This window comes from Passer montanus, unplaced genomic scaffold (assembly GCF_014805655.1).
Source record: "Passer montanus isolate IOZ18808 unplaced genomic scaffold, ASM1480565v1 scaffold195, whole genome shotgun sequence".
NCBI classification, from domain to species: domain Eukaryota; kingdom Metazoa; phylum Chordata; class Aves; order Passeriformes; family Passeridae; genus Passer; species Passer montanus.
In genome coordinates, this window is record NW_024366536.1 from 101763 (window position 1) to 110952 (window position 9190).

The 9190-nt window shown below is 72.8% G+C and overlaps 3 protein-coding genes across 5 annotated transcripts in view; 2 read left to right on the forward strand and 1 right to left on the reverse strand.

The window, feature by feature from the left end:
- Positions 1-1498, forward strand: part of YPEL4 (yippee like 4) — a 1628-nt gene extending 130 nt beyond the window's left edge. Inside the window, exons 2-5 of the mRNA XM_039706608.1 lie at positions 229-500; positions 743-786; positions 875-983; positions 1258-1498. Of these exons, the coding sequence (XP_039562542.1) occupies positions 229-500; positions 743-786; positions 875-983; positions 1258-1347 (515 nt within the window). The 3' untranslated portion in view covers positions 1348-1498. The remainder of the gene's footprint in view (positions 1-228; positions 501-742; positions 787-874; positions 984-1257) is intronic.
- A 240-nt stretch (positions 1499-1738) lies between these two features.
- Positions 1739-8792, reverse strand: SERPING1 (serpin family G member 1). Of its 2 annotated transcripts, XM_039706618.1 has the most exons (15): positions 8683-8792; positions 8282-8486; positions 8100-8133; positions 7865-8005; positions 7338-7450; positions 7107-7258; positions 6751-7036; positions 4702-4771; positions 4464-4533; positions 3881-4349; positions 3657-3794; positions 3372-3575; positions 3103-3245; positions 2613-2832; positions 1739-2127 (listed from the first exon to the last, which is right to left on the reverse strand). In XM_039706618.1, the coding sequence occupies exons 2-15, from the start codon at positions 8382-8384 to the stop codon at positions 1880-1882; spliced, it is 2391 nt and encodes a 796-aa protein (XP_039562552.1). In that variant the 5' UTR covers positions 8385-8486; positions 8683-8792; the 3' UTR covers positions 1739-1879. The 2 variants fall into 2 exon arrangements, with proteins under 2 accessions (XP_039562552.1, XP_039562553.1); XM_039706619.1 differs by lacking the exons at positions 6751-7036; positions 7107-7258; positions 7338-7450; ... (2 more) ...; positions 8282-8486; positions 8683-8792 and adding an exon at positions 5529-5603.
- On the forward strand, positions 4703-6651 carry UBE2L6 (ubiquitin conjugating enzyme E2 L6). 2 transcript variants are annotated; one of them, XM_039706624.1, is made up of 4 exons: positions 4703-5110; positions 5783-5872; positions 6212-6398; positions 6467-6651. In XM_039706624.1, exons 1-4 carry the CDS (start codon positions 5090-5092, stop codon positions 6625-6627), a joined length of 459 nt encoding a protein of 152 aa, XP_039562558.1. In that variant the 5' UTR covers positions 4703-5089; the 3' UTR covers positions 6628-6651. The 2 variants fall into 2 exon arrangements, with proteins under 2 accessions (XP_039562558.1, XP_039562557.1); XM_039706623.1 differs by lacking the exon at positions 4703-5110 and having other exon boundaries at positions 5666-5872.
- Positions 8793-9190: the final 398 nt, after the last annotated feature.

Below are 9190 nucleotides of genomic sequence, written 5' to 3' on the forward strand. Positions count from 1 at the left end.
CCCCCCCCAGCCCCCTCCCGGGGACCCCCGGGACCCATCACCGCCCCTCGGGACCCCCATCCCCTCCCCGGGCACCGCACTCCCCGGGGGTGCTTCCAGAAGAGCCCCCAGACCCCGCTCGGGACGCCCCCCCCCGTGCCCCCCCGGTGTCCCCGGTGTCACTCCTGCCACTCCCGGGGGGCTGCGGAGGAGGGGTCCCCCCTGACCTGCCCCGCTCCCCCCCGGCAGGCCGCCCCCCTTTTCCGCCTCCTCCTGCCGGGGGGCCCCGGCGGAGCCCCCCGAGCCCGTCCGGGCGGGACGGCGGCTCTGGGCGCGCTGCTGCGCTGCTTCCCCTGCGAGCGGCTGTGCGGGGGCTGCGCCGTGGCCGCCGCCTGCCCGCCGCCGCCGGGGCCCGCCTGCCGCCGCGCACCTTCCGCAGCTACCTGCCGCGCTCGCACCGCACCTACAGCTGCGTGCACTGCCGGGCGCACCTGGCCCGCCACGAGGAGCTCATCTCCAAGGTGCCACCCCCGGGGGGGTTCTGGGACAGCGGCGTGTCCCTTCGCCGCGTCCCCGCAGCGCTGGGTTTGAAGCATCCTCCCCCCGCGGTGACCCCACGGAGGTGGCCGTGCCTCCCTCGGTGTCCCCGGGCTGGCAGGAGTCCCCCCGCGGTGTCCCCGTGCCGGTGGCAGCGCGGCCAGGTGGAGGGCGGGGTGCCGGGGGACGCGGGGGACGCGCAGTGACACTCGGCGTGTCGCCACAGTCCTTCCAGGGCAGCCACGGCCGTGCCTACCTCTTCAACTCCGTGTGAGTACCGGGGCCGGCGGCGGGGAGGGGCACCCGGGGCTCCCGGGGCCGGCCGTGCCGAGCCCCTGGCACCCCGCTCTCGGCGCAGGGTGAACGTGGGCTGCGGCCCGGCCGAGCAGCGCCTGCTGCTCACGGGGCTGCACTCGGTGGCCGACATCTTCTGCCAGAGCTGCAAGACCACCCTGGGCTGGAAATACGTGAGTGCCCCCCAGCTGGGACACCCACCTGCGGCGGGCACTGCCCGGGCACCCCAACCATGCCTGGGCACCCCAACCCCTGCCCGGGCACCCCAACCCCTGCCTGGGCGCCCCAAACCTTTCCATGGGAATCCCCGGGCACCCCAACCCCTGCCTGGGCACCCCAACCCTTTCCATGGGCATCCCGGGCACCCCAACCCCCGCCCGGGCACCCCAAGCCTTTGCTGCCGCCACCCCCGAGCACGGGGGGGCTGACACGGTGTCCCCCCCCCAGGAGCAGGCGTTCGAGAGCAGCCAGAAGTACAAGGAGGGGAAGTTCATCATCGAGATGTCGCACATGGTGAAGGAGAACGGCTGGGACTGAGGCGGGGGCGCGCCTGGGACTGGAGGGCACCGGGGGGCACCGGGTCACCCCCTCCTTGGCGCCTCCGCTGTGCCCCCCGGTGCCCCCCGGGTGGCAGCAGCCGCGGGGGTCGCGGGGCTTTTCTAGGGCAATAAAGGCTTTTTTTTTAGGAGGGTGCTGGCTGTCACCTGCCCCCCGCGCTGCCACCACCCTGGCACAGAGCCTGGCACAGAGCGGGGTCCCTGGTGGCCCCAGCCTGTCCCCTCCCCTCCTCACACGCAGGAGGCGGGAGGTGGTTGGTGCGTTTATTGGCACCCCGAGCTGGCGGGGAAACTGAGGCACGGCAGGAGCAGGGACCCCCTGGTGCCCTGGAGAGGAGAGGAGAGGAGAGGAGAGGGACAAGGGATGCAGAGAGAAGGACGGAGGGATGAAGGGAGGGAGGATGGGAGGAGATAGAGAGGAAAGGGGTAAAGGAGAGAGGGAAGGAGGGAAGCAGGGAGAGGAGGAGGCAGGGATGGCAGGAGGAGGGAGGACAGGGACAGGAGCAGCAGACTCAAGGCTGGGGGTCGCTGAGCCGCCCCATGAAGACGGGGAAGTCGCCGGTGTCGTGCCAGAGGACGAAGAGGAAGGGTCGCAGGGCTTCCAGCACCAGAGCCGAGCGCGCCACCGAGGTGGCCATGGCCGCCGCCGCCTCCACGCCGGCCTCGTCCAGCGCCAGCACCGCCCGGTGCCGCGCCGAGTCCACCGCGGCCGGGCCCCGCGCCAGCCCGCACAGCTCCGCGTCCAGGAACAGCCCGAAGTCTGCGGCACACCGCTCAGCGCCACTGCCGGGACGCGGGGACAGCGGGCCGAGGGGACACCGGGGACGGAGGGGACACCGAGGGGGCACGAGGGGTCCGGGGAAAAGCAGAGGGACGGGGACATGGCGACGCAGGGACACGGGGACACGGCGGGGACACTGGGGGGCGCCAGGGACACTCGGGGATACGGAACACCGCGGGGGTGGGGGATATTCGGGGACACTGGGATATAAGGGGACATTAGTGGCGCAGGGCACCTCCGGGGCACTGGGGACGTGGGGGACACCGGGGACACGGGAGTGTGGGGGGCCCCAGGGGAAACCAAAGGTAAGGGGATACCGGGGACACCGGGGACTTTGGGGACCCTGGGGAAAGTGACCCCCGGGGAGGGGCCCTGAGGTCCTGCAGGGATAACGTCACCGCACCGGCAGCGATGTGACCCCGCAGCCCAGCCAGCCCCTGTGGTGCCCTCAGAGGTGTCCTTACCCATGTCGTGCACCAGAGGCACCACGTCCAGGGCGAGGTCGAGGCGCAGGCGGGGCAGGGACAGCGCGGTGGCCCGGGGCGGGGTGCGCGCCGCCCGCCGCAGCAGCGCCCGGAAGGTGGCGGGGTCCAGCGCCCGCTCCAGGCTCTCCAGAGGCTCCAGGGGCCCCCGCGGCATCAGCACCACGAGGCTCAGCCCCCCGTTCAGCTCCAGCCGCCCCACCTGCGGGGCAGACCCCCACCTAAGGGCTACCGCGGGGACCCCACGGACCGGCACCCCCACGGCGCCAGCCTGGCATCCCGCAAAGTCCCGGGGGAGCGAGGTGACAGCCTGTGCCCCTTTCAGCGCCAGGGGAGTGACATCAGCCTGGCACCCTCCCCGAGTGCCGCAGGAGTTATATCACAGCCTGCCACTGCTCCTTAGTGCCACTGGAGTGACATCATGCCACCCCAGACCCCCAGCACCTGGTGGCCGCTCCGGGCCAGGGGCTACCTGGGCCTGCAGGCGGGAGTCGGTGAAGGAGGCCACCGGGTACTTGGCGCTGGTCATGGTGGGCACCTTGCGGGGCCGCCGCCCGGGCCGCAGGAAGGGCAGCAGCACCGTCTTCTTGCGGTCCAGCGGCGTGCGCCAGGCGGCTGCGGGGACACGGCACCGCGGCTGCGGCGGGGGCACCGGGGCCGCACGGGGCGGCCTCAGCCCCGCGCCCCGTGCCCGGGGGACGCCCGGGGGATGCCCGGGGGTGGAGGGTGGCGGGGCCGTACCGCGCAGGTGGACGGCGCTGAGCAGCAGCAGGCGGGGCTCGGGGGGCAGCGCGGAAAGCAGCGAGGGCAGCAGCCCCTTGCTGGCCTCCCGCACCCAGGCGTTGATGCGCTGCAGGTCCAGGCTCTCGTTGCCGCTCAGGGCGTACGGGCGGGCGCCGTAGAAGCGCAGCGAGTCGTTGAGAAAGCGGGGCCGCAGCTGCAGCTCTGCGGGGCGGCGCGGTCCCGGGGTCAGCCCGGCTGCCCGGCGGGCAGCAGCGCCCCACCGGCACCCGGTGCCCGCCTCACCTGGGTGGTGGAAGATCTGGGCGGCCGAGAAGAGGCCTGGCGCGCTGGCCAGCTGCTGCAGGGCGCCGTGCACGCAGTGCAGCCCCGGCGGGTACGCCAGGAGGGCGGCCAGACGCTCCCGGGTTTCTCCGCGGGCTCCTGCGGGCACAGGGGGAGCTCGGCGAGGTGGCCCGGCCGGGACAGCGGTGACACGGCCGTGCCGGTGCCCGCGGGCGGCCCCTCACCCAGCAGCAGGTGCGAGAGCCCCACGGCCACGTTGAGGGGGGAGAAGAGCAGGTTGGCGTCGGGCTGGGCGGCCTCTGCCATGCGCTGGTAGAAGCGGAGGGCAAAGGTGGCCAGAGCCTCGGCCACGGCAGCCCGCTGCTCCCCCGTGGGCTCCCCGCAGCTGTCGGTGGGCTCCTCGTCCCCAGGGCACGGCGGGGCGCTGGTGCCAGGCGTGGGCACTGCCGTGGTTTCGTTGGCAGCGGCGTCCAGCCCCTCCAGTGCCCCCTGCGGCGCTGTGGGGCTGGGGACGTCCGTGACAGCCCAGCCAGGCAGCTCCTCGGGGTGAGCACTGGGGGTGGGCACGGGCAGCACGGGGGTCCCCACGTCCTGGGAGGGAGCCGGGCTAAGAGCAGGGGGCACAGGGGGCACAGGCGGTGTCGGGGGCTCTCTGAGCAGCGTCATCCAGGGAGAGGCCTCCAGAGCGAGCACCTGGGCACAGGGAGTTGTGTGAGGGGGGCACAGGGCACCCGGCTGGGAGACCCAGATGAGGAGGTACACAGGGGTGTCGGGCACAGGGAGCCCGTGTCCCTGAGCCACACTTACCGGGGTGACAGTGACCGTGGCTGTGGCCACCAGCCACGCCAGAGGCAGCCAGAGTGTCTCGGTGGGCATGCTGGCGGGAGGGCACAGGTCAAGGGCAGGACAGACACCCAGCATCCCCCAGCCCGGCACGCCGCCCCCCCACCCCCTGCACGCCCCGTACCCCACCCCGGGGTGCCCCCGCTCTGTCCCCCCGGGGACCCGGCTGTGGGGGTGGCAGGAGGCAGCACCCCGGGCCCACCTGCCTGCCCGGCGGGTCGCTCCCTGCGTGTCCAGCGGGCGCCGGGAGATCTGGCCGGCTCCGACCCTGCCTGGTTAAAAATTAAGGAGGTTCCCGTAAATCAGCCGGGACACGGCCGGTAATGAGGGGGCAGCCGCGGGGGCGGGCAGCGGGGTGCGGAGGCAGCCGGGATGCGGCCCCGCGTCCCGTTTTGCTCCGGTCAGCCCCCCGTCCCCGCGGGGCGCCGGTCTTCTGTCACCCAGCGCCCCCGGGAGCCCCGCGGGGCGGGGGTCGCCGGCCGCCCCAGGCCCATCTGTCCCCACCCACCCGTGCCGGGGGCGCGGCCGCAGAGCCTCGTCCCGCCCGCCCGGAGGCGTGACCGTGCCCGTGGCACCGGGCACTGAGCACCATGGCCGGGCGGATCGCCAAGGTGGGCACCGGGGCCAGCGGCACGGGACCGGGACTCCGGCGCCGCTGCGGTACCGGGCGGGGGTCCCGGTGTCCGCACCGGAGCGGGGACCGGGGGGAACGAGCTCGCCGTGCGGGGGTCCCGGTACCGGGGTGCGAAAAGGGGTTCGGGGGAGTGTTAGTGCCAGTGCGGGGATCCCGGTACCGGGGTGCGGGAGAGGCGGTGCTGGGGGTGTCAGTGCCCGGTGAGAGGGTCCCGGTACCGCGGAGAGGCGGTGCTGGGGGTGTCAGTGCCGGGTGAGGGGGTCCCGGTACCGGGGAGAGGCGGTGCTGGGGGTGTCAGTGCCTGTGCGGGGGTCCCGGTACCGGGGAGAGGCGGTGCTGGGGGTGTCAGTGCCCGGTGAGGGGGTCCCGGTGGCGGGGTGCGAGGGAAGCAGTACCGGGGTGGAGGGTCTCCGGTGCGGGGGTGACAAATACCCCTGCACGTTTCAGTTTCGTTTCCCCGGCGGGGCGGCCCCGCCCAGGGGTGTGTCCAGCATGCGGCCCCGTCCATAAAAGTGTGCCCGGTAATTAAACCCTGCCCACCAAGGCGGGGTCTGGGGGGGGGCAGAGGCGTGTTCCCGGGGAGGATTAACCTATGGAGGGGTCTCTGGGGACACACCTCGGCCCACAGCTGCCCCACCCCTTCCCGCAGGAGCTGGAGGAGGCGCGGAGCTGGAAGGGGGCCCGCGACGTGCAGCCGCTGGACGGGAACGTGCGGCGCTGGGGGGGGCTCCTGCTGCCCGTGCGTGGGGAGAGGACACGGGGGGACGTGGGGACACGGGGGGCTGAGGGGAGTGCTGGGGAGCGGGGGTCCCCTGCGCATGGGGGGCATGCGGGCTTGGGGAAGGATGTGCCCCTGGGGACATGGGAGGGACCGGGATGACCCTTGGGACGGGGCTGTCTCCCTGAGTGAGGGTCAGAACTGGGGAGGGTCCCTCTGGGGACGCTGCGGGTCCTGGGCTGGGGACACCGGGTGGAGCTTCCCCTCCTGAGGGGCTCGGGCTGGCACGGGGGAGTCTCCTCGGGGGGCACTGGGTGTCAGTGTGGCACAGGGGGCTGAGGTGCCCCCATATCCCGGCAGAACAACCCCCCGTACAACACGGGCGCCTTCCGCTTCGAGCTGACCTTCTCCCCCCACCACCCGATGGAGCCCCCCTGCCTCACCCTCCGCACCCCCATCTACCACCCCAGCGTGGACCTCGAGGGCCGCGTCTGCCAGCCCCTCACCGCCCCCGGCCGCTGGCAGCCCACCACCCGCGCCATCCAAGGTGGGCACGGCGGGCACAGGGGCGCAGTGCTGGGGCTGGGTGTCCCTCTGACCCCGCTGTCTCTGCAGTGCTGCAGGACCTGCTGCTGCAGCTGGACAGCCCAGACCCGCGGCGGCTGCTGCGGCCGGACGTGGCCCGGGAGCTGCAGGAGCGCCCCGAGGCGTTCCGGCGCCGGGCAGAGCAGCACGCCCGGCTGCACGCCGAGCCGCGCCCCGAGCCCCACGCGTGAGCAATAAACGCTCTCCATCACCTGCTCTGGCTCTGGGTGCCTCACTGGGAGGGTGGGGGGCTCCAGGAGTTGCTGTCCCCACACCGTGCCAGCCCTAGTGGCAGAGCCAGGCTGTGCCCCAACCTGGTGACAATGCCCAGACACTCGCTCGGTGCCGGCGCTCCTCCCTCCAAAGATGAAGCCACCACCGCCTGGAACCACGGCCTTTACTGCTGGGGGACAGAGCAGGGGGCTGGCACAGCTGGGGGGCCGTGGGGGACCCTCTCAGCGCTTCTTGGTCTTCACGAGCCCCTTGGCCACCAGGCAGCGGTACAGCTCCTGCACGTACGTGTACACGCACTTGGCGTCGGGCACCGGCAGCCGCACCATGTCCTCCACCTCCAGCAGCGGGGCACAGCCCGCCCGCTCCCTGCGGGAAGGGACACGGCGGTCACCGGGGCCGGGGGCGGCACCGGGGGGCCGGGGCCGCGCTCACGCACTCGGCGGTGGCGAAGGCCAGGGCGAAGTTGTCCCGGCGGGCTCCGGGCTCCAGCGCGGCGAAGTCGAAGGCGTCTGGGAAGAAGCTGTGCAGGAGGGCGCAGAAGGCCAGGCCGCTGCCCCAGCTCGCCGAGAAGTTCTGCACGTCCACGTGCTGCGCACACGGGGGGGGTCAGGGCGCCCCCGGGCCCCCCACCCGACCCTCCCGCCGCCCCCCGCCCGCCCGCGCTCACCGGGTACCCACGGGTGCGGGCGCGGCACCACTCCAGCAGCATCGTCTTGACCGTGGCGGCCCCCCCTGAGCGCCGCAGGTGTGGGGCCGGGCCCTTGGCAGCCCTGGGGGGACCTGGCAGTGGCATCCCCACACCCACCGTCCCTCAAAGCCCAGCCCCCAGTGCCCCACGGTCACACAGCCCCCCTGTCCCACCCCACACTACCCTACAGACCCCCCATTCCTCCCTGTTCCCCTCATTGCCCCACGCCCCCTGATATCCCCTCTGCCCCATATCCTCCCTCTCTGCCCCACAGAGCTGCAGTGCCCCTAGGACCCCATTGCCCCCCAATATCCCCACTGTGCCATGCCCCTGCCATGCCCCCCAATTCCCCTGTACCTCCCACTGCCTCATGGCCTTCCAACACCCCCACTGCTCCATGACCCATCCATCCCACAGTCCCTGGCTGCCCTATAGCCCCCCAAAACCCCGGGTCCCCCATTCCCTCAGTGTCCCTCCTGCCCCCCATGGGGCCAGGCTCCCCTCACCCTCCGAACTTCTCCAGGATGGCGCTGCGCCCCTGTGCCCGCGTCCCCACTCGTGGCCGTCCCCCGGCCCCCTCCAGCCTCAGCCTCTGTCCCGCCGCACCGGGAGCTGCCTTGTCCCGTGTCCCCGCCGCCGGAGCGCCCCTGCAGGCACACACGGGTGGGACAGCCATGAGCAGGGGGCTGCGGGGTGCCATCCCTGCCGTGGGGTACTGGGGTGCCACCCGTGGGGACACACCTCTTGCTGCCCGCCGTGTCCTCGGCGGTGCCAGCTGCAAGGAGAGAGGAGGGGCTGCGAGAGGGCACCCACACCCCCGGGGCACCCCTGGGGCTCAAGGTCCTTTCCCTTGGGGAGGATGGACACTGTGGGGCAGCAGTGACCCCAGGACACTCGGGTGCCATCGCCCAAATGGCTCTTACCTGTGGGGGACGCTGGGGATGCCGGGGACATAGGGGATGTAGGGGACATAGGGGATGTAGGGGACGTGGGGGACATAGGGGACGTGGGAGATGCAGGGGACATGGGGGATGTGGGGGACGTGGGGCTGGTGGCCCCCTCTGGGGACGAGCAGGGAGGGAACTCAGGCCACAGCTCGTCGTCCTCGTCCTGAAGCCAAGTGGGTTCCTGTAAGCAACAGGCAGGGTGGCACTGCCAGCACGGTCAGTGTCACTCACACAATGTCCCTGGCACTGTCATCCCGGCCCTGGCACTCTCACCGTGCCCCAGTAAAGCCACCCCCGTCCCCATCCGTATCGCAGCTGCCCTCCCCGCCGCCTCCTGCCCCGGCTGTGCCGCCACCTCCCCTCCAGCCCCTCCTCACCTGTCGGCGCCGGGAGTTGTCCGCAGCTGCCGGCGCCGTTTTTCCCTCGGTACCCTCCTCGGTACCCGCTCCGGTGCCCCCGGCTGTCCCTGCCTCGGCACCGCCAGCACTGGGGGTGTCCGGGATGGGGGTGCCGGGGGTCGGGGTGCTCGTGGCCGGGGTGTCCGAGGTGGGGGTGCTTGCGGTGGGGGTGTCCGAGGTGGGTTTGTCCGAGGTGGGGGTTTCAGCGTCTCCCAGAGCCTCCATGTTGCTCGGTCACTGCTGCAGGGGCACAGGGCTGTCACTGGGGTGCCCCCCAGTCCGGCTAACCCCCTCTTGTCCCCATGCCCTCCCCAGCCCTGGCACTCCCACCTCGGGCACCCCAGTGCCCCACTCCGGCTCCCCCACGCCCCATCCCGGCACCTCAGCAGCACAGCCCGGTCCCCTCACGTCTTCCCGCAGCCCCCCAAGCCCCAAACCAAGGCTCCCATTGCCCTCCTGCCCCATGTCAGCCCCCCTGTGCCCCCCC

Excerpts from the sequence above, each read along its gene's own strand:
- UBE2L6 (XM_039706623.1), top strand. The coding sequence starts at position 5,726 with ATGGAGGGGTCTCTGGGGACACACCTCGGCCCACAGCTGCCCCACCCC. Across the intron at positions 5,873-6,211 it reads GGGGGGGGCTCCTGCTGCCC|AACAACCCCCCGTACAACAC; the intron begins GTGCGTGGGGAG and ends ATATCCCGGCAG. Across the intron at positions 6,399-6,466 it reads CACCACCCGCGCCATCCAAG|TGCTGCAGGACCTGCTGCTG; the intron begins GTGGGCACGGCG and ends CTGTCTCTGCAG.
- SERPING1 (XM_039706618.1), bottom strand. The coding sequence starts at position 8,384 with ATGTCCCCTGCATCTCCCACGTCCCCTATGTCCCCCACGTCCCCTACA. Across the intron at positions 3,795-3,880 it reads GCTCTCGCACCTGCTGCTGG|GAGCCCGCGGAGAAACCCGG; the intron begins GTGAGGGGCCGC and ends CTGTGCCCGCAG. Across the intron at positions 2,128-2,612 it reads GCCTCTGGTGCACGACATGG|ACTTCGGGCTGTTCCTGGAC; the intron begins GTAAGGACACCT and ends GGTGTGCCGCAG.